Here is a 23041-nt window from a genome sequence, read left to right on the forward strand (position 1 = left end):
GCCGTAGTCGAAATAAGTGTGATAACCGTGATAGCCGCCACCAATATCCATCCAAGCCATGGATGCCATGACTGGCGACGATACGTGTACCCGTACTGACCTGGGGCCTTGAACCTGGCCTGGCCTGGTCTTGCCTGGGATAATCCGTACTCCGTATAAACTACTCCGCTCTCTGTGAATCCGTATCACCGCCAGGATCTGCTCTCCCGTCTGCTCTCCACGTGCGCGTCCAGGCTTGTGGAGAGGCACGATGATGGGGCTGGAAGGGAGCTGACATAAACGGAGCACAGCGCCGCTTTGGGCCTCAGCAGCTGATTTCTCTTTGCTCTGGTCGTTTGCCGTCGCTTGAGGGCCAGACCTTGGCGCCTGGGCTGTGATGCCGTATCGAGCAGGAGCCGGAGAGGCAGGCAAATCCTACATGCTCGTACCAGCCCGGACTGGGATGCGATGCCGAATGGAGGCGGTGGCGATTCGAGCAAGTGGTCTGGTCTGGCTGGTGTGGTGTTTGCAGGCTGCAGCCGCTTGGCCTGCGCGCATTAGTGGAGGCCATAATTGACATTAATAGCATCAAATCGCGAGCTGAAGGACGTTGGATTCGCCGTTTATATCTACTAGTGATGCCCGGAGCTGTGCGCACGCGAGACTTTTTTTCAGGGCTACGGACGGAATACAGCTAGGTTCGCAGCATGGGAGGGCTTGTGCAAATTTTGCCGTTTCGCATGGATGGATTTCTCTGGGCTTGCTCCAGTCTTGCTTGATGCATGCTGCTTAGCGATCTGCGGGTTTGCTACAGATAGGCATGGAGTACTCGTACGGAGCAGAGACGTAATTGATCAATCAATACCGTGGAAGAAATGAGCAGGGCGGCATTTACGGAGCACCGCACAGAAACAAATCCCCTCACTTCCGGCAGCTCGTTCGTTTGCCTCAGCCTTGTGTTGCCCAGAGGTCTCAGTTTGATTGCCGTCGGTCCACGTCCGGTATTTGTACCACCAACACAACAGAACGAGTAGCTGATGTGACGGCAATGCATGGCCACGAGTAAGTCGTTATTTGATATTTCGCACCCTGGTCTGCTCGAATCCGCAGGCGTTATTGGCAACCAGCCAATCCCAGCGGCCCATCCTCATCGTCCCGTGTTTGGCGTCATCTTATCCAGCCTGGTCTTGTTTGCGCCCAAAACGAGCCCGCTGCGTGATCGGCCTAGCCGGGTTCCTGGCGGTTTGATACCACTCTCTGCTCCCCACCTGCAATTTGTACCTGACCCGTACTGTACTGTGTTGTGTTGTATCAAGCATCTATTAAGGTAGTCTAGTACGAGAATGCGACAGTACAGCACGAGCCCGTGGCGACACACATGAATCTTCAACGTCTGCATGTGGTGTTTTTACCGGTATTTGGCGGCAGGCATTACAGTGTTAGCGCATGTGCCCTGCAACTTGGTCGCTATCGGGAGCCGCGCTAGCTGGGTCGAGGTACCTTGGATGCGCGGCCAAGCGTCAGCACTTGCGCTGCTCGCACTCCAAGGTACATATTCTTAGGCTCTGGACTCGCTATTTTTTGTCCATGGCGGAGGATCTGCTGCTGTTATCTGGGCGACTTTGGCTGCAGGAATGGTGGCTGATGGCGCTGCTACTGCTGCTCACCCAGTTGACCGAGCGAGGATAACGCATTGCATTGCATTGCATTGCATCGCATGACCCCTGGATGGATTGCTCTTGAATTTGATTGATTGATTGATCGAATGGATGAATGAATGTATGATTGACTCCAGCGCATTTGCTTTGATTGGGATGGAGCAGACAGACAGAGCACGCTCGTGTACCCTCTTTGTACCTGTAGACTGGCTTTGCCAGGCCCCGGGGCACGTGTTCGCCTGCCGCTGCCCTGAACCCTACAATGTTAGTACCTGCCAAGCGGCTGCGCTAGATACATTCCGCGCCCTCTCTTTGACTTTTTCTCTCTCTCCATCTTTTTCGCCTTCGCCCATCGGCGCCGACTGCAATCCGCCGACTTTTTTCTTTTTTAGCTGCAACACCCGCCATGATGCCATGCCACTGCTTTTCAATGGTCGCCATTCCATGACGCCTTGTCGCATTTGCCGCCCCCTCATTGGCCTGGCTGCCCAGCTGGACCCTCCCCGGATGCCTCGCTTTTCCCTTCTAGAAGGACGGCAGAAGCCATCTGTCAGGGGTCTCCCAGCCCGTTTCCCGCATCCATGGTAAGAAATGCAGGGGGCCCAAGAGCTGGTAATTTACGACGGTCAGGCGACGAGGCTGCTCGCCCTGTGGTTGGCTGTGGCCTCTCCGGATGGGGACGCCTTTCGACAGCGGACAGCCATTTTGGCCTTCGCCTGGTCCCACACCACCATCGAAAACTTTACACAAGTCGACAGACTTTTGCTCGCGGCTTTGGGCTAGCCAGAGCAAGCCAGAGGCAACTTGCGTTTCAGGACGGCATGGGGGCCGCTGTGAGAAATGACACTGTTCCTGAAACGGGGCTTGGTGCGTCTTGCTCGACAGGGGAATGCGTGACACCAATTCGTCGGATTCCACGACTCGACCGGGTTATGCCAGTCGCTGGGCGAGAAAGGATTTGGGATTAGGGATTAGGGGGGCGCAATTCATGCTCGCTCCCAAGAGTTAGGTCCCAGATGTGGCCCTACCACCCATTACCCATTTGTCCATCACCACAGCGCCCGACCCGGTGGGCTTGATTGCACACGCTGCCACTTTGCCTGGCCTTTTCTCCGACAGATCTTCTAGAAGCCTTCCCCGGCTTTTCGACCGTTTCTCCCCTCGCCATTTGTCTTTCTCCCCTTGCCTGGCCCTGGCGACTGCGTCCTTCCTCTCTGTCGCTCGTTCACCCAACCTCTGGCTTCTCATTCTCACTGAGAAGAAAAAAAATTACCGTCCTTTTCTTGATAGGCAGTGCCTTGGCGGACTTCTCAGCCCCAGCGACTCAACGTTGAGGCGACGCTAATATTAATCCAAAATCTGAAAATCGATTCCTTCGATTGAGGACGTACTCGTACTGACCAGTTAATCACTCTCTTTGATCGTGACCGGCACGCGAGGGCGACACTGAGCGGAATTTTCTGCAGCGCTCATACCGGCGCCGTACCGAGCGCTAGTTTTTTTTCTTCCTCGCTTCCCTCTTGTTTCTTTTCTCTCTTCCTGTCGACTTTTTTTTCCTATCGCCGCATTGCGCGGCGGTTATGCGAGTTTGACGACGAGCGGTGGTGTCGAGTTGCCATCTCTCCATTTGGTAGGGATAAGGACATCGAACCGCGTTGCTTTTCCGGACGTGTCCGTGGGTAGCGACTTTTCACTGTCGATACCACTTTTGTTGTGGGTGCGGCGGATAGCTGGCCGTCGATTTCCATCACAAGGACGAAGCGCGGTTAATTGTCGAATCGCAACAATCTTGCATCATGTTTCCATACGGGGCCGCGCCGGAGGAGTCCACCGTGCGTCCATTGACGGAGGAGGACCAACAGCTGCTCCTCGGACTCGTTCACAAATACGGAGCCTCGAGTCTATTATTTGCCTTGACTGGCTATGGTGAACCATGTAGGTCGTCAACTGTTTCAACCTCGTGATTGCTTTTGAGTTCTGACATGATTCAGCACGGGCATCTGCGTTTTCTGCAAATACCCTCCTCAGCAGTGCGAGCGCGTCTTCAGTAGCATGGACTAATTCAGAGGCTGCCTCGCAATGCCGGTCTGATGAGGCGTCTATTCACACCTCATACACGTGGCCTGACGTTCAGAACGACATGCCACCTGTGCATGATGGAGAGGCTAACAAGATGACGACGACGAGTGAGCGGTCATGGCTCGACTCGCCTGTAGCAGTGCCATCCCCGATGATTCAGCCTCACGACGTCACGTCACACCCCTCTCCGCGCCTTGTTACGCCAACTTCCAAGAAGTACCAGTGCCCGATGTGCTATCTGGACAACAGCCCTGTCGGATTTGGCAGGAAGAGCGATTTTAAGAAGCACCTGCACAACTTCCATGGAGCCGATGTCGTCTGGATCTGCCGAACCAAGGGATGCCATTTGTCATTTTCGACCGAGCGTGCATACAGCACGCACGCCAAGGAGGCTCACAGGATGAAGGCTCTCCCCAACAGCGCTGCTCGAACGGAAATGTGCCCGCAGCTCGTCTTCGCCTGCGGCTTCGGCAACTGTCGCGACCGGCTATTTGAGGCCCACAACTCGGATGACGCCTCGGCAACACGCGATAAGCACTTTGAGCACATTGCCAAGCACTTTGAGGATGGCTTCGATGTCAGCAACTGGGAGTACAAGGTCCAGATGCAGAACCTCATGCGCCAGAAACAGGTGAAACAAATCTGGAAGACGTGCATTTGGCCCAAGGAAAAACGACAGCAGCTTCACTGGCGAGCACGGTCTTCTGGTGACTTGAAGCGTATGCTCGAGTGCCGCCACCTGGGCACCAACATCTCAAGTCTTGTCAGGCTGGCGTTCATCCTTGGAACTGCTCCATTTACAGTAACCTCCACCCCGCCGCCCAACGAGATAGACATCTACTTTCAGCTTCCGTACAGAAGCCAGTGCCTGTTGGAGTCATCTGGCCACGCGAACTTGGAAAACACTTCTATGAAAATGGAAGAGGGCGGCTCACCTGCATTCAGCCTCCCCAAGAGCCGCTCTGGCATCACCAGCATCCCTCAAACCATGCTCAAATTTTCCGGTCGCTCATTGAAGAAGGGTACTCGGCCGACAACACCCGCAAGCGTCTTGAGCAATGGCGCCGACACAATCATGGGAGACGACTCGGCGGCTGGCCCGCACCCGGGAACACCGTTCCCCATCCCCAACGAGACTGTTTGGCCAGCAGATGCTCCGAAATTCGCGCCCGATATCCCAACTTCTATGCCAAAACAATTGAATAGCCCTGCCGATACATCCATCTTTGATCCCCAGCAGCAACAACACCAACTGCAGCAGCATCAATCAGCGCCACAACTCCCACTACTTCCACACCAACATCAGCAAGAGCAGCAATTGATGTACTCCATGCCGCCGCAAGATGACTCACAACAGGCGTGGATGGTAATGAACCAGCAGATTCCGGCATATCAGACACCCCAGGTGTTCCCGGAGCAGGCGGACATGATGAATGGGCTTTACGACTATTCGATGAACACTAGCCAGACTTCGACAGTGCGGCCAGGAACTCCAACACCACACAAGCGACCGGCATCGTGGAGTCGAATGATTAGCATGGAGAACCTCCGACCGTCCAAGAAGTCATCGCCCGACACACCACCAGGAGGGATGCTTATGGGCATGTAAACGACTGGGCAGGATTAATACTAGCCAACCTACCAGCCAACCATGACCATTGGCCTTTTTTCATCTTCGTCGCCAGCACGATCTGGATGGACGCTCTGCTAGCGAATGGCTCCACTCTTTTATCGATTTCTTATATGTCTTTTACATATATCCCTTGCCGCGATTGATTTCCTGTATTCTCAAACATATATACCACTACTTATACCAAACGGACCGGGACGGCAAATGTACGTTTAATTGGGGGAACCAACTTTTGGGGGGGAAAGGGGGGAGGCGGATCGAATCGCATACCAATTTTGTCACTATGCTGACGCTGAGATACCATTTTCTTTCTTTCCTTTTATTTTCCTTTTTCTTTGCTGTTATGTGATGAACCGGCGTCGTTCACGAATCACACATATATAGACAGGGTGGGATTGGTCATTTGTGGCATTTATGTGGAGCGAATGGTGTCTTTTTTGTGTTATTCCTGTTACGCTACAATCGACGATGGGGGAAGTTGTTGAAAAAGTAGGGTCGAGAGATACATACGAATATATGTAGTGATGTCTGGTGAATATGACATTTGCATAAAGGAGCAAATAATGTTGTACAATTGACCATATTTTGAAGTTGCCCTCTCTTTTTTTCTGTTTGCTATCTCTTTGGCGCTAGTAGTTATCTTGCCGCGTGGTTTTGAAAGGGCGGAAGACGACTTTGTGATATGACGTGAAAGAATAACGTCATGCCATTTTGGCGTGCATATACGCACCAGTATCTTATGCTTGTTTTCCGTTATTATGTATGAGTATGAGTATGAGTACAGCTTCCGGATGTGCGTATCGGCCCGTCAGCTTACCCGCCATTTGGGGGCCCACCTGTGTTGCTGCAACTAGAGGGTATGTAGGGCGAACCGGACATGGGGAAGAAAGGCGGAGATGGAGAGGGTTAGTCAGTGATGGTTTTTTTGACCGGATGCCATTGAGTGGATTTCTGAAGCGGGTGTGTTCAAGTAATACGCATGAGTGGATAGGTCAGTACGCTGAGCCGTTGAGGGTTTTGGGAGAGACGAGTGACGTCCAGCTTATTTGGGGCTGAGACATTTGGGGGAAGATGGAGGAGCTACGGGAGACTTCGGGGGAAAGATGAGTACAGAAATCCAGGCACGCCTCTAGGAGAGGGGGAATGAATGTCGTAAGATGGTTTGGTTGTATTACATGTACGAGTACTAAGAATTAATTCGACGGGACGGTTTGGTATATCATGTGAAGATAGGTGGTAGCTCTTGGAGGGACGTTACTATTGGCTATGTAAGGCAGGCAGAAGAGTATTAGCACGAGGTGAGGGAGATGGGAAACAGGATGGTGGGTGGTATTGCAGCGAGTAAGGGGGTTCGACTCTTTATTCCTGTTCGTCGCCCTTTGGTGTAGTGCTGTATCCGAGGGGGAGGTGGTGGTGCGACATGCATTAGGGGGCGGACTCGGTGAGGACAAGATGCACGGTTTGGCAATGGATGTGTGCTGTAGTACCGTAAGTAGGTGGTTGAGCGGATATTCTATTGGGCAATGGCTACTAGATGATACATAAGGGGTCTTCATGGCGTTTGGAATGAACAGTTTGCTTGAAAGATGCGTAATGAAGGAGAAAGATCTGTTGACGTGGTGCTGCACTGAGGGAGGAACTGGAGTTATATGAAGTCCGTTTTGAGTCTGCCTCGGTTGGATGCAAAGCAAGTCTAGGGTCGTTTAGTGCTGCTTCAAGATGTCATTTGCTCAAAGCCATGGGTATTGAACGAGAGATAGTACGGAGTAATTCGGTTTTCCTTGATTGGCCCAAAGCCCACCAAAGCGAGCTCTGATTCGGGGTCCGATTCGGGATCCGTGTGTCGGGGTCTGATCATCGGGGATCTCACGTCCTGTTTGTTCAAAAAGGAAAAGAACAAGCTGCTTCTGCATCCCGCAAACTCCGAGTGTCCAATAGACAATTCCGGGTGTCCAATAGGCAAGAATAACCTGGCATTAGCCTGCCCTGCTAATGCTAACATGAGAAGTGGTCGCGCCACCGGAAGCCGTGGTTGACATGTGCTCTGGGCTAAACACGCGCAAGGCCATGTACTCTGGACGAAGGCTTTCCGGGAATAAGGGATTTTAGACGGGATATCCATGACTTTTTTCTTGGAGTTTTGTGAGTCAACGGGCGTTGGATTACCGCTCCGAATATCGCAGTTAGTATTTAGCTAGACTGAAGAGAGTTATGATGAATGGATAGATGAAATTAATTGAATTGGATTTTGTTGTCGATGTGACTGACGCCGTGGTTGGGGAGTACTAGGAACACTGAAGCTAAGGCACCTCTAACCCAGAGGCTGCGAGATGGGGTAACAATACCTGACCCATTGATCACTCTGCTAGACTTGTATAGCGCAGGGGGAAACGTAAGCCCCGAAGTCTCTGCTGCTGTGCTAGGATTGGAACAAGTGGCAGAGCTTCATGTAGGGCAAGCTGGCTCCCAAGGCAGGGCAAAGGCTGGCGCTGAACAGGAGCAGACATACATTGATACATACATGTACAGGCTTACATGAGAAGCAATCGGGATTACGATCAAGCTTATGGTGCTCGCGCGATGCAATCCGATGGCAATTGCAGTTGCAAGTATGGGGTACTCGGCTGGCGTGGCGCACATGTGCTGCTGGAAGTACCCGACGCTGTAGCACGCAGGCAAATGCCCAAGCCCCGCACTTTTAGGCGCGCACATGCTCGCTGATTGGCTGGCCACTACGGGCTGGCCGTCTCTGAATCGCTGCCATCTGAACTCTGTCTGCCCTGGCGTCTCCGGGCCCAATGGGAGAAAGAATTATTACTTCTGCTGGAAAATTATAAGACAAAGGGGAAAAAAAAAAAGAGAGAAAGAGAAAAATCTTACCCCACAGCCACGCACAGTAAGGACAACTATTGCAGTACCCGCTAGCTTCGTACTGTTGCCTGCACGTCACAGCGGCAGGCTACCTGGCGACAAGTAGCCCTCGAAGTCTGACTAGGTACGATCACTGCCAAATATTAGTAGATCTGCCCGGCATCGCCCTTAGAACGGACCCTCTGACTCTAACCTGGCCCAGGCTTAAGTGAACTTTTTTCGATTCAATCGTCTCTTCTTATTTCTTTTCTCCATCCTGTTATTCTTCCTCGCCACTCCTCCCCCGCGATACCCTCAATTGTTTGCACCTCGCAAAGGAAAAAGAGCACCCAGTCTGCTCACGTGCAAAGCATCTCTGCGCACACTCTCGCTTTTATTCTTCAATCCCCAACCTTCTTGCCTTCAAGGCAAAGCCTTTGCCTCGACTCTTCTACTTTTTATTTGTTACCCACTATAGCTCTGTTCGCGATGCTCCGAAGTCGCCAGGCGACAACCAGAGCCGTTCGGGCTCTGGGACAGGCTCGTGCCTTTACCTCAACGACGACGCCCATCAAGGCCGCCACTCAGAAGAAGATTCCTACTGGCCAGAGAAATCAGGCGACGGCGAGCGCTGCACCGTAAGTTACACATTGAAACTCTCGTGAGCTTTGCATTTGTGGTTTTTTCTCTCGGTTGTGCGCCTCGAGGACTAGGTGTTCTTACATCTTGGTTTTTTGCCGCCGATGACCGGGGGTGCCAAATTGTGGACGAGGTGCAGACAATCGATTTTTGCTGCTGGCGCGTGCATTGGAAATTCTTCTGTTTTCCTTGGATAGAATTTGCTAACAAGATGACAATTGGTCGCGCAAAATAGAAACGTCCGTCCCGTCCCGAGCCCTGCCTTCAACACAGCAGACAATGATCGAAGCCATGTGCAACCTCTCGTCAACCCGCAGAAGCCTGACATGGATGAATCGTACGTTGAAAACCTTTTCCGCCGCTACGAATATGCATACATGGGCGAAAAATCACATCAAGAGAGCATTCATAAAAGTCAATTGAGCTTATTCTGACTCTTTCTTCTTCTTCTTACTCTCTAGATTCATTGGCAAATCCGGAGGCGAAATCTTCCACGAGATGATGCTGCGCCAAGGTGTCAAGCACATTTGTAGGTTCCGATGCCGGCCGCCCACCCGGGCTCCATCTACTCCATAACTCTAGCTAAGCAACTCTCGCTAACCTTGAGTCACCTTATAGTCGGATACCCTGGCGGCGCTATTCTCCCAGTTTTCGACGCCATTTACAATTCAAAACACTTCGACTTTATCCTGCCCCGTCATGAGCAGGGAGCCGGCCATATGGCCGAGGGCTACGCCCGTGCCTCGGGCAAACCCGGTGTCGTCGTGGTGACTTCCGGCCCTGGCGCTACCAATGTCATTACTCCCATGCAAGATGCCCTGTCAGACGGAACCCCCATGGTCGTCTTCTGCGGCCAGGTCCCCACTGCAGCAATCGGCAGCGATGCCTTTCAAGAGGCAGACGTTGTGGGTATCTCACGGGCTTGTACCAAGTGGAACGTCATGGTCAAGAGCGTTGCTGAGCTGCCCAGAAGAATCAACGAGGCTTTCGAGATTGCCACCAGTGGCCGTCCTGGCCCCGTCCTTGTTGACTTGCCCAAGGATGTCACTGCTGGTATCCTGAGAAGAGCCATCCCGACTGACACGGCTCTGCCGACTCTGCCCAGTGCCGCCACCCGTGCTGCCAAGGAGCTGAGCACACAGCAGCTAAATGCTTCCATTAAGCGTGCTGCTGATCTCATCAACATGGGCAAGAAGCCCGTCATCTATGCCGGTCAAGGTGTTATCCAGTCCGAGGGTGGTCCTGAGCTTCTCAAGGAGCTTGCAGACAAGGCTTCCATCCCCGTCACCACAACCCTTCACGGTCTGGGCGCCTTTGACGAGCTGGATGAGAAGTCATTGCACATGCTGGGCATGCACGGCGCAGCATATGCCAACATGGCTATGCAGCAGGCTGATGTTATCATCGCTCTCGGCAGTCGATTCGACGACCGTGTCACTGGTGTCGTCTCAAAATTTGCGCCTGCAGCTAGGCAAGCTGCTGCTGAGGGCCGCGGCGGCATTATTCACTTTGAAATTATGCCCAAGAACATCAACAAGGTCGTCCAGGCTACCGAGGCCGTGGAAGGCGATGTCGGCGCCAACATGAAGCTCCTCATTCCCCAGGTAAAAGCCAAGACCATGGAAGACCGAAAGGAGTGGTTCGACGCGATCAAGGGGTGGAAGAAGAAGTACCCTCTATCGCACTACCAGCGAGCTGAGCGAACTGGCCTGATCAAGCCGCAGACTGTCATGGAGGAGATTAGCAACCTGACGGCCGACCGAAAGGACAAGACGTACATTGCCACTGGCGTAGGCCAGCACCAGATGTGGGTTGCCCAGCACTTCCGCTGGAGACACCCTCGATCCATGATCACTTCTGGTGGTCTGGGCACCATGGGCTACGGCCTTCCCGCCGCCATTGGCGCCAAGGTGGCTCAGCCCGACTCTCTCGTCATTGACGTTGATGGCGACGCTTCCTTCAACATGACTCTGACGGAGCTGTCCACTGCTGCGCAGTTCAACATTGGCGTCAAGGTTGTTGTCCTTAACAACGAGGAGCAGGGCATGGTGACTCAGTGGCAGAACCTCTTCTATGAGGACCGCTACTCACACACTCACCAGAGAAATCCTGACTTCATGAAGCTGGCTGACGCAATGGGCGTGCAGCACCAGCGCGTCTCAGAACCCGATAAGCTTGTTGATGCTCTGAAGTGGCTGATCAATACCGATGGCCCCGCTCTCTTGGAAGTTGTCACCGACAAGAAGGTGCCTGTCTTGCCCATGGTGCCGGCTGGATCGGCTCTGCACGAGTTCCTCGTCTTTGATCCTGGTAAGTTTGCTACACAGCTTCTATTCGTCATCGTGAATCAAGACATACTAACGAATTTGCAGAAAAGGATAAGCAGCGACGTGAGCTGATGAAGGAGAGAACGAAGGGTGTGCATTCCTAAGCGATTAAAGTAATCATTGGAGGAGTCTACTACTTTCCTATTCGACCCTGATTTTTCAGTTCAATTCCCCGTCTCTTTTTTTCCCTTTCGGGTTTATATCATTTTTGTGTCATTTACACACAATATTGTTCCGTTTGGAGTTTTCTTTTCTCTTTTTTTTTTATCACATTTGGTGCTCAAAGGCGGCGAAACCTAGCTTTCATAGTTGTGGCACTTGAAAAGTTTGTCGCGAGGGGGGCTTTGGGAAGAGTGCGACGAATGGGTTTTCAGAAAGATTTACCCAGAGTTCGAAAAAAAGGTGATTGGATAGGATGAAGATATAGTAAAAACATGCCTGTAGTATGTGGAGTATGATGGGTTGGACTGAATGATACAATATCACAGTTTTGGCCTACATTGAGTTGACTTGTTTGCTGAGTGATGAAATATGATTCGATGATAGTGGATGATCTTGGTGTCGACTGAGCCTAGGTATTCTCGGTGTAATGTCACGACTGTGCTCCGTTCGGATCTGCTTGAGCTGGATCGACTCACTCCGAATGTCGACCTTATCTTCATACATGCCCTCCACCAACGCAGCTGAACCAAGAAAAGTTGCGTTCAAATACTACTTCCTTTTCCCATTTCTCTACAAGGTGTGGCATGAGATGAACTTGTGGATGCGATGCGCCTCCCCACGCATCCGCACCTTATCCCGTTTGACCGACTTGTGTTGGACGAGCTATACGGCTACGTCGTTCAGCTCGGTATTGAACGATTGGGTGGACAAAAAAAAGGAATGGAAAGCATCATTTCGCATTACACGGAAGCAACTGAGTACCTGTACATTGATGGGCCGGATTTGCCAGATCCACCCCCGAGCGACTTGGTGTTTTTCGACGGCGAAGGGAACTCTAGTTTTGTAAAGTCGGTCATACTGACGAGGATCCGCCGGGGTCAGCGAGAGAAGGGTGTTGCCGTCTTGAATTGGGAACGTCCTGGGCGGATTTCGCTTGGGAACGGGGAGCCGTTTACTTGCCAGTGGACAGTCTGTGTGTCCGATACAGAGGATGCAGGCTCGCGTGAACAAAGAAGCTGGCAAGGTCGGCCAAAAAAGAAGATACAGGATCCAACTCGATGTAGTCCAAAGTATACGCGTAATTTGGCTTGCAACCCTTATCTTGAGGTTTTGGTACCACTTGGAAGCCTCAAAATTTTTATGTGACCTTGTATTCTACTTCCTGTGAGAGTGAAAATGCCCCAAAGCGGACAGGCTAATTCAGCCTCACTTCACCAGGGCGAGGCTAAGAGAGCGCCCTGGCCTAACACTTGTTAGGCTTTTGGGGATGGCTGAATGGCTGGATGGCGGGTTTCCCCGCCTTGTCGATCCTTTTTCATGACGACCTAGAAGGAGGAAAATCATCATCTATAAATATTTATGAAAAGGGAGGGAAATATTATTATTTTTTTCACCTCTTGCTTTATCGGGCTTGAGAAGAATCAAAGCGAGTGTTTTGCGAAATTTGATTCGAGACGTCGTCGATGACGGCCTGATGAGCGAAGGAGACGATGAACGACGCGGTGGTGGGGATGATGCCTTGGCGAGGGAGTGGATTGTTACCTGTATGTGGTGTTTCATTTAAAGCACTTTTTTTATGAAGAAGATTGTGTTGGATTTACGATTTACTGATAGAGGTCTGTGGTTTTAGCGACTCTTGATGGAGATGGAGATATGAACGAACACACGGATGTCAGTGAGACGAGCACGTTACTGCCTACAAGCCGAGGGCCATCTTCATTGGCCGTACAACCATGGCCACGACACGCCGAAGATGGACCAGGCGAACAAAGTCAAGAAGAAGAACAACAACCGAATTCCTCGAGGAGGATGGGTAATATCTTCAGCTGCGAGGGATTGCTGAGGGTGGGCTTGTTGGTAGTGATGTTGGCGATGGTAGGATTGGCGGTGGTGAGGGCGTTGAAGGGTAAATTTTCGCCGGGGCTTGTTGCGGGAGGCGGGTTCATGATGGTGATGTGTATTTTAGTGAATAAGAGGGAGTTGAGGGGGAGGTTGGTAAGTGATTGATGGAGATTTTTGGGCTTTGGGCTTATGTGTTTTTTATGTGTTTGCCATTTGCGACTGAGCGTGCTATTTTTGAAGATGATGGGCAAAGATTATTATATACGACATGATGATATACGAAACTGATATTACGCAGCAATTGTTACCGTTATATGGAATATACGAAATATATTGATTTTTAATCGGTCTTGTTCTCTAGGGTATCCACTGCAACTCGCTTTTGGTGATATACGGCATATGATACCATATTTAGGCTTTAGGGAGCGGGATCAGATGGAAATAAGTTTATATGTGGAGCAATAAAGTGCGAGGGATCTACAGTGTTACTTTAGGCTTCTGACAGGGCGCTTTTCTTCAATGTTAGTTGCTTTCATTGGGTACGGTGTAAATTTAGTGGGCGAAGGATTCAACGCCAAGCTGCTTGGATTCTTAGGCAGTTTCCCCTTTCTAGTGGACAAAATACAACCTTGTTCTCTTTCTTATAAATTTTGAATGGGGTGATTATTTGATTAAAATTAGATAGCCAAAGGATCGTCCTTAAGAGCAGCTGGCTAAGAAATAAGCCGGGCCACTTGTGGAACAAGATCATGCAGCTTGGCATGACTCCTTGACCTATGACTGGCAGGCTTTGCAGATACTAGCCTTCTTCGCGCGGCTGGATCCAAGCAAGAGGTGGGATTTGAATCCTTTGCGGATTCTAAGAGCATGGGTTCATTGTCGATGAGAGGCTGAGACAGGTGGGATGCAAGGGGAGGGCGGAAGATGGCACAAGGGGAGAATGGAGGCCTGTTTCTTGGTTCCTTTTGATCCATTGAACTTGCTTGTTCTCCTTTTCTTCTCAATTGACGGTGGAGAGTTTACACATCGAATCTGAATATTGTTTATCAGATCAAAACGCCAAGCTACCATGGCTCGGTGCTCTTTGCTCTTTGCAGCAATCTGGCTCGCGACCCTCTCCAGCGCAACAACGTCATCCACACCGTCGAAAACTCCGACAAAGACCCCCAAGCCATCGGCTTCCTCGAAATGTTTCTACCCTAACGGCAAGCCGGAACAAAATTTTTCATACAACTACCAGCCCTGCGGCGGTAAAAACACTACTTGGAGCCAATGCTGCATCCCAGGGCAGGATGTATGCACTCCCGATGGCCTGTGTACGCATCTGACGAATGCCGTCGGTGCGTATGATTATAGGGGAGGATGTACGAATGCAGATTGGTCGGGATGTCCGCAGGTTTGCCTTGACGGTGAGTTTTCGTCTTTGAACTGTTCTTGATGTAGATATGAGCACCTAGAAGCTGAGAGGTTTACTTTGTCTAGTCTTGTCCAATTCATGGCTTCAGGTGAAACAGTGCGCTTCTGGGGAGTACTGCTGCAACCCGGACTTTGATAATGGAGATTGCTGTCGGGACGGAAGTCGACGTTTCAGTCTGCTGGATCGAAATCCTGATGCCAAGGGCGACGATACTACGACTAAGACGAACGAGCCAACGGAGACAACGACTTCTGGTGGAAATAACCGGAGTAGCGCAACGCAAACGGACGACGGGGCGGCCAAGCAAACGAGCGATGAAGCGAACAAGGAAACGGATGATGGAGCGGACAAGAGTAACAAATCGACCACGATTGGGGCTGCGGTAGGGGGTTCTTTGGGTGGGATTGCGTTGATTGGCGGTGTCGTTGGTGTATGGCTGTTGTTGAGGAAGAAGAAGCAGCAGAAGATGGCACAGGTTGAGAAGGACGGACGAGAGGTGAATCCGCGGACAGTGGAATCGATGGGGATGAAGCAGACGTATACGCCGCTGGCTGAAGTGGAAGGACAGCCGCCAGTGGTGGAGGTGGATTCAAGGAATGTTCATGAGTTGGGATAGAAGTCGGCGCAAGTCTTTGTCTGCTTTCACACCATCATGTACTTTCAGCGTCAACTTCTAGTGAGTGAAAGATCTAATTTAATAGAGATGGGGTATACACTACAAATACACATCTATTCAATTCTTCCCCAGCTCAATCTACAGCCATCTCGCCTCATCAGACCCCAGCGGCTTCGGCATCTCCTCCCACCCAACTTCACACCCCTCAACACTCGCACTATGGCTAACCGCCCTCATGCTTCCAAACGCCGTATCCCTCGTCTCGAGAAAGTCGGGATGCACATCCTCCTGAGCCTGCACATCTTGACTCTCAAACCCCGTCTTTCCAGGATACTGTCCCAAGCTACGCAGATACTTCATCACTCCCGCCAGCGAAACATCCACAACCCACGATCCCCCAACTTGAGCCCGTCGATGAAGCGCGGCGGTAATTCCCGTGGCGAGGAGATAACCCGCAGCGTGGTCGAGCGCCTGGCAAGGCATCACGCGCGCAGGCTCGCCGGCCCCAAAATGCTCTGCCTCGGAGACGTTCATGCCGGTACACGTCTGCACGAGAGAATCGTACCCCCGGCGCTGAGACCACGGGCCGGACGGTCCAAAGGTGGAGAGGTTTGCGCAGATGATGTCCGGGTTTGCCTTTTGGAGCTCTTCGGGCGAGAGGCCGTATGCGGCGAGGCTGCCTGGGCGATACCCCTGGATGAAGACGTCGCAGGAACGCAGGAGCTCGAGTAGACGCTCTTTTTCGTCGGGCTTGTGGATGTCTAGCTGGATGGTGCGTTTGCCGCGGCTTAGGTCTCTGTCTAGTCCGGGCTGGTTTGGCAGGTTGGGACTCGTCACCCATAAGACGTCGGCGCCGTGAGCGGCGAGAGTTTTGCCTGTTACGGGGGCGGCGATGACACGGCTCATTTCGAGGATGCGAACGCCCTGGAGACAGCGGCTGGAACTAGTCTCGGGTAAGGTCTTTGGTGGTCCTGGGGTGAGCTGTTTGATGAGAATGGGATTGTCGTCGATGGCTGATGCCTGTGGGAGAGCGTCCCATTCAGCATATGATCGCAGAGCGTAAATGGCGAGCTTTCCTTTCTCCGTGGCTTCGGTTTCGAGATCGACGCTCTTCCATTGAGCTACCTTGGCAGCGACATCTTGACGGGAGGCTGTCGGCGGCAGGCCGAGGAGCTGGAGCGTTCCTAGGGCGTGATTGGGGAAGTTGTCGTGGATGCGGACGTAGCCATCTGCAGTTTTGTGAAGGCCGCCGATTGTGCCCCAGACAGATTCGAGGGGCTGGTTGTCGATGCTGTAGAGGCGCTCGGATTTGAATTCTATCAGGGCGTGGTCGAGAGGGACGCTGACGCGGGGAATGGGAGATGTAGATGTTGCTGGTGAGGAGGATGAAGATCGTCCGCTGTGGACGAGAGATGCTGTAAGTGCGGATAGAGCAATTGAGCTTTGTGCGAGGTGTCCAATTTTGAAAGACGATGGCGTGGCTGGTCCGACTTGATGGCCAGGGAGAGTGAGAGATGAGAGGGCGTGAGGAGGGAGATGGAGGCTGGTCCAGATGTCCTTGACGATGTCGGCCGCGGTGAAGGAGGTGCGGTTTACGAGGTTGCTTGAGATGCCCATGTTTTCTATTTCTTATTACGCTCTTTATGGAACGCTTTTATGAGTTGTTTCTTATAATGTGTCTTGTTGTGGGAGTTAGTAGTTCCAGAGTTCGAGGTTTATAGAACGTCAAGATTCGGCAAATCTTGTCCCGACAACCATCACATGTGAAGCCGAAATCACAAACCTTACCAGCTGGAATACACCAGATCATATAGGCTACTTGAGATGAGTTGCGCCCTTGTCACGATCAGCTCGGGCGACAGGAACCGGGATTCCAAGTGCCGTCCGGCTGCCGTCGAGGCCAAATGTGGAGATGGAAATGCCCGGGTTTATGCGCCCTTTCTAGACATCAGCCGCCATCAACCGAGGCTTGTTTTCTGTTTATTCAGCAAGAAACACTCTTTTATCAATGGATTTGGATAATTGCCATTCTTCGCTTTCATGCTATATGCAGGTATATATATGTGTGTGTGTTCTATCCAAATGAAACCAAAACCAAAACTCGCCATGTCCGCACGCTCTGTCGTAAATGCTGCATAAATCCATCCTCCGTATCCCTCTAGTATGCGCGCTGCCCTGGTATCTCCCAAATCATACAAGTCTATCAAAAAACCTAACAAATGCCCCTTTATGCAGCTTGAACCAAAAAGAAAATAGAACAAAACAATATAAAGCAATCGCTTCCCTTCATCCATTAATGCATCCACCGATTTTCTTCTTTCTGATTAAATATTCATTGTTGGAGAGGAGACTTCAAAACCAAGACAAAACTGTGTAAGCTTAGTTTGAGACTGCTTCGCGCTGTGCTTGAGCTGCCTTTTCATCAGCTGTCAACTCAGCCGCCGCCTTGTCAATCTTAATGGTCAGCACTAGTATCAGCGACAGCCCAGCCATGGCAACGCCAATCCAGAAGCCAATCTTGTACTGCTGTCGCAGACTGAGTCCTTCGGGTAACTTCCTCCTGTCAGCCTCAGACACGGCCATCTCGGCAATGCCCAGCCAGAACGCCAGACCGAGATACAGCAGAGTGTTGATGAGGCCGCCAGCAGTAGCCTGAAGACGCCGCGGCATCGACGTGGTAATGAAGACGTTGGTGACGTTGTAGGTGATGTCGACACCGATGGTGCCGCACAGCATGGCCGGGAAGATGTATGCCCAGTAGAGGAAGCCGGTCGAAGGGTGGCCGTCGACGCGGTTGGGGATGATGGCAAACAGGAGCACCGACAAGAGGAAGCCCACGCTGGAGATCATCATCAGGATACGGTTTGATATCATGTGCATGACGAAGCCGCCGCAGACCGCGAGACACACGCCTCCGATGGCCAAGGGAGTGAACCAAGCAGCGGTAAGGATGGGAGTCGTGTTGAGTACGGTTTCGATGCTAATTATGCATGTCAGTGAGATGATATTAAGCAAGACGAGGCAGAGAAGGGATCGACTCACTAGTAGCTCGAGTAAAACAGATACAAGCCAAAGACACCGTACAAGCAAAACAGAGCTAAAGACAGCCGCTTCATGTACTTGGGACGAAACAGGTCTGCAGGGAGCAGCGGCTGAGCAGACACCCAGCCCTGGGTGTACACACCGGCAATGAGGAACAGCATGCCAATGATAAACGTCACATAGATGTATGGCGTCTGCCAGCCGCGCGGCGCATGGCCTCCGTCCGTAAAGGCAAAGACGACGAGGATCAAGCCCGGCACAATCGTGCAGAGACCCCACCAGTCCATGCGAATAGTATCGTCCTGATCATGAAGGTTACGCGGGATAGTGAGGAAGCCCGTAAAAGCAATGCAAAAGATGATGATGGCGCCGATCCAGAAGTACCACCGCCAAGTCATGAAGTCTGCGGTCACAGCGCCCATAAAGATGCCGAAATAGAAGCCCAGACAGGCAAAGGCACCCCAGATGGCGAAGACGAGGTTCTTGCGCGGGCCGGGGCGGTACGTCTGACCCAGGAGAGCGAGGCCAGCAGGGGTGAAGGCTGACGTTCCAACGCCCTGGAGGGCACGGCAGATGATGAGCATGATGGTGTTTTGGCTGAAGCCGCAGACGAGAGACCAGATCATGAACCAGATGTGGCCAAACAGGAAGACGGAACGAGCGCCGTAGATGTCGCACAGGCGTGAAAAGGGCATCAGGAAGGCTGCTGTCGTCAGGTTGATGACGCCAGCGGGCCATGTCCGTGTGTTTTCGGGGATGTTGAGGGCGTCGGCTACAGGGGGTAGGATGATGTTGAAGCCGCCGATGAAGTACTCGCTCATGGTCATGGACAGCACAATGGTGGCGACGAAGAGGACTTCGGTGAGCCATGAGCTGAGAACGGCCGGACGGGCTCGACCCAGGCGTTCGATCTCGGCTTTGTCGAGGAATTGGCTGTTGTCTGACGATGTCCGGCCAGAGGGGAGGACGCCGGATTCCAAGACGGCGGGAGGCTCTGGCTGGCCCATTTTGAATTGTCCCTTTTTCTCGTCGGCCTCCATTTTGATGTTCTTGCTTAGTGTGTCCCGATGGGAATTTCAGGGTTGAGTGAAGAGTAACTTCAGCTCCTTTTGATGATGAGAGTCAAGAGGTTGACAGATGGTCTTTTTCCCAACGGCATTCTCGTTTCCTCCTGAAGTGTTCCTCTCGTCTTATTTTAAGCTTCTCACGCCCTCACATAACTCTCCACGGCCAAGGCAAAAAAAGGCACCACAGAAAAAAAGAGAAAAAAAATCGGACACGGGGTCGTCAGATTAGTGGGCTCCTCCGCTTCGTACGGAGGCGTGAGTTCGCCTTTAGCCATGGGCGCCTTTTGCGGGTTGTGGAGTCCTTGGCTTTTCCGGTTGTCGAGGCCGGATCGGGGCAAAAGATGGCAACAAAGACGCCAATGGATGAATCATAACTGCCATGTTGGTCCTTCTATTGTTCTTCTGGGCCGGGAATAACGGGGAGGGGAGGGGAAAGATGATTTAGTCTAGATGACGCCAAAAGGGGGGAGGTGAGAAGTTGTTATTCGTCGAGGTTGGATGAAGTTGGGTGATGGAAGTTTCCCGATAGGTCGATGGTACACCGAAAGGGCGTGAGAATGAGGAATCTCACCGGCTTCCTATTAGTCAGTTAGTTTCTAGCAAGTAAAAGCATTTGTTAAGAAAATCACGACAAAATAATCAGGATCATTGAAAAAAACAAGAAAGAATAAAATCCAATTTCTTGGAAACTGTGGGGGGCTCCCCGATCTTTGTTCGGTTTACTGCGGCGCCCGAGTTGCGCCTTGGCTGCCTTTTCGAGGCAAAAGCTTTCACCTTGCGGGCACGGAGAACGGCCGCTAAACTTATTTTTTCCCACCTCCAGTGCACGTTTTGTTGTTTCTTTTCCATTTTGGTGCAAAGCAGAGCATACTGTACAGAATAGGGCGTGGTGTAAGACTCATCGACCTGATTGATAATGGAGAATCGTGTGCTACAGTGATTTAGTCGATCGGTGTGGCTTTGCATCGAGTCGTGATTGGTACATATTGCATCTCATCACTTTGACACAGGCAAGCGTTTTGCCGCTGACGCCCATGCGGAGCGGAAGATTGGATCGGACAGATTGAAAGTGGACAGATGAGGCCAGATGAGGAAGTTGAACAGCATCTTTCTTCTAGATTCTATATTGACAGGTTCTAGGCTGATATTTGACATGTCTTAATTCCAAATGCCGAGCCGGAGCAATCGTGATTTTCTTCATGGAAGACGATTACGAGTACGTCCAATTGCTGTAATTCCTCCTTGTCATCAACATGATAGCCAATCAATTTGGCTTCCATCATGCATTGTTCGCTCGGATACCTTCGGCCGATCTCCGTAGGGCAAGTAGCGTCTGGTCTAGCCATCAATGTCATCAAGCTTGAAGTTTATTGACCCAAGATGGAATGATCTCCTTTCATCTTCAAAAACCCTCTCCTCTTTCTTCCTTCAGCATTAATAATGCACCCTTTTGATGCAATGGCTGACCAAGGGAAACATTGCTGATACACGAACATTGACAGCTCGAAGCACAAACCGCAAAACACAAAGGACGGGTACTCACTCACATCTGACAGCGACAAGTCAGAGTCACCGGAGCACAGCAGAATATTGCATTACACACATTGTCAATTGTCTCATCATTATTGAGCCATGTCTCATATATACTCTTGTGCAATTGCGTCAAAGAGAAAACGCCGCATAAAAACTCCGGCATCAAATAACTCCATATTACTGGCTGATGTGCTCAACATTGAATTAGGTATTGCATAGTCCTCGCTTACAGCATCTGAGACACGGCCGATAGAACCGTCAACAGACCTCCCAGCATCAAGCTGCTCGTCAACATATTCGCACCAGATCCCTTGGTCGGGCTGATAGTAGGAGCACCAGTTCGGGTCGGGGCGGTGCTGTTGCTGCCGCTGCCACCACCGCTGGTGGGCTTAGTCGTGGGAAAGGGAGCCGTGGCGGTTGCGTTGGAACCGGAGCTGGTGCTGGTGCTCTTCTCGTACTGGCTGACGACAAAGTCGACAATCTCGTCGCCGTAGCGGTCGATGTACAGGTGGTGGACGGTCAAGTTGCTGCCGGAGTCGCAGTAGATGTCGCCCTTGTCGCAGTACGAGATGATACGGCTGGCGTATTTCTTGCACTGGTCGACACTGGCCGAGCTTCGGTTGAAGAGCTATTCGCAGAGTCAGCTACACGACTTCTCAACTTCTGTCAGAATCAGATTGAACTTACGCCGTCCTTGACGCTGGTGCCTCTGTCGTACGTCAGATTGGCGACATGGGTTGGGTCTCCGAAAATGGCAATGGCAACGACTAACGACAAGGGAGTCTCTCGTTAGCTTTCTTTCTTTTTCCATTTCCCCTCAATTGCTGCTTGGCGCCCAGCCAATGATGGAAAAAACTGAACTCACCGCTGTTCATGACCTCGTCCGACATGGCCTTGTCGTCAATGAAAGGCTCGCCGGCGCTGCCGCAGACGGAATCAGACGAGACTTGCGCGCCCTATCCCAAGATGAATGAATCAGATCAGCCCATGCTCACTAGTGAAGCTGTCACCACTCCCCATGTCGTAAATCATCACCACATCACATCACATTGCTCATATGTAAGCAGTCAACTATACACACCTGAGAGTAGCCCAGAATCGCAATCTTGCTGCCCGGGCAGGCCTGGCCGTAGTTGTTGAGCAGCGTCTGCATCGCCTTGACGCCGTCGCCCTCGGAGTCCTCGTAGTCGCTGAGCGTGGCCGGGTAGTCGACGGGCACGACCTGGCTGTTGGGCACCCTTGCGGCAATCTGGCTCGTGAGGTTGCCCGTCACACCGGTGCCCGCGGGCTCTTCGCTGCCTCGGGCGACGACCATGTAGAGGCCCTTTGCGCACGTCGGCTGGGTAGCCGCGGCGGCCGTTGAGCTGGCGGCGAGCAGGGACAGGGACAGGGCGAGACCACGCATTTTGGGCGGTGATTGTTTGCTTTTGCTTACAGTATTACTTTTGTGTAAGTAAAAAGGTAGTGGTGATGATTGTCGGTATGCGCCTGCTCTGTGTCCGTACCGCAGCGATGATATCGGAAATCAACAACAACAAAAAACAAGACAGAAAAAGACAAGGAAAGAAGAAAGGCGGAGACGATGCTTATTTATTGTTCCGTTGAATCCCACGAAAGAAAGAAAAAAAATTCCATTACGTAGCAGCCAAGCGTCACAGCCGCGGCGGGAAGGGAGGCTGAGGATCCGCGTCTGGGGTTTTCGCCTCCACATCCCCCCCATCCCAGCGGTGCATCAATAGTTTCTTCTTGTTCAAGCTAGCCAAAGCCCGTTCCGTTGTTGGCGCGACTTATCGTATTCTCTCGCTCGGACATCTCCAGAAAACGAATACTACTATTGTACTGTAGTAGGCAACTACTTCGATCGGTGTGGCTGCGGCGCGTTACCAACTCTGTTGGACCACGTCCTGCGCCTCTGTCGCTAGACTGGAGCTGGCCGAGGCCCCGATGTCCGGATAGGCGGCTTTCTGTGGGACTTCTATGCAGGGCTTCTTGAATTCGGCACAAGCTGAGAGGGAGCTGGCGATGGGCTTCTGCATGTGCTGGCTGGTACCTGGATGGGGTTGGATTCTCCTCTCCCTCGCATACTCTCACTCACACTCTCACTCAGCCAAGACTCAGACGAAATTGCTGTCAAACGACTCCCGTCTTGGCGAGTCTGTGCGTGAAGCACTACTGACACATACACACGGCACAGAAACTC

At 51.8% G+C, this 23041-nt stretch overlaps 6 protein-coding genes across 6 annotated transcripts; 3 read left to right on the plus strand and 3 right to left on the minus strand.

The window, feature by feature from the left end:
- Positions 1-3433: 3433 nt before the first annotated feature.
- On the plus strand, positions 3434-5325 carry T069G_07505 (uncharacterized protein; the record flags this gene model as incomplete). The annotated part of the gene is made up of 2 exons (XM_056174715.1): positions 3434-3572; positions 3629-5325. 2 exons carry the CDS (start codon positions 3434-3436, stop codon positions 5323-5325), a joined length of 1836 nt encoding a protein of 611 aa, XP_056028294.1.
- Positions 5326-8685: 3360 nt separating this feature from the next.
- Positions 8686-11266, plus strand: T069G_07506 (thiamine pyrophosphate enzyme, central domain-containing protein; the record flags this gene model as incomplete). Its single annotated transcript, XM_056174716.1, has 5 exons — positions 8686-8834; positions 9071-9172; positions 9297-9364; positions 9454-11145; positions 11208-11266. 5 exons carry the CDS (start codon positions 8686-8688, stop codon positions 11264-11266), a joined length of 2070 nt encoding a protein of 689 aa, XP_056028295.1.
- A 2969-nt stretch (positions 11267-14235) lies between these two features.
- T069G_07507 (uncharacterized protein) lies at positions 14236-15199 on the plus strand (the record flags this gene model as incomplete). Its single annotated transcript, XM_056174717.1, has 2 exons — positions 14236-14575; positions 14649-15199. The coding sequence occupies 2 exons, from the start codon at positions 14236-14238 to the stop codon at positions 15197-15199; spliced, it is 891 nt and encodes a 296-aa protein (XP_056028296.1).
- Positions 15200-15337: 138 nt separating this feature from the next.
- On the minus strand, positions 15338-16816 carry T069G_07508 (coA-transferase family III domain-containing protein; the record flags this gene model as incomplete). The annotated part of the gene is made up of 1 exon (XM_056174718.1): positions 15338-16816. One exon carries the CDS (start codon positions 16814-16816, stop codon positions 15338-15340), a length of 1479 nt encoding a protein of 492 aa, XP_056028297.1.
- Positions 16817-17578: 762 nt separating this feature from the next.
- On the minus strand, positions 17579-19281 carry T069G_07509 (major facilitator superfamily domain-containing protein; the record flags this gene model as incomplete). Its single annotated transcript, XM_056174719.1, has 2 exons — positions 17579-18179; positions 18242-19281. 2 exons carry the CDS (start codon positions 19279-19281, stop codon positions 17579-17581), a joined length of 1641 nt encoding a protein of 546 aa, XP_056028298.1.
- Positions 19282-21067: 1786 nt separating this feature from the next.
- On the minus strand, positions 21068-22246 carry T069G_07510 (cutinase domain-containing protein; the record flags this gene model as incomplete). Its single annotated transcript, XM_056174720.1, has 4 exons — positions 21068-21469; positions 21529-21608; positions 21707-21797; positions 21923-22246. 4 exons carry the CDS (start codon positions 22244-22246, stop codon positions 21068-21070), a joined length of 897 nt encoding a protein of 298 aa, XP_056028299.1.
- Positions 22247-23041: the final 795 nt, after the last annotated feature.

The sequence above is a fragment of the Trichoderma breve genome, chromosome 4 (genome assembly GCF_028502605.1).
Source record: "Trichoderma breve strain T069 chromosome 4, whole genome shotgun sequence".
NCBI classification, from domain to species: Eukaryota; Fungi; Ascomycota; class Sordariomycetes; order Hypocreales; family Hypocreaceae; genus Trichoderma; species Trichoderma breve.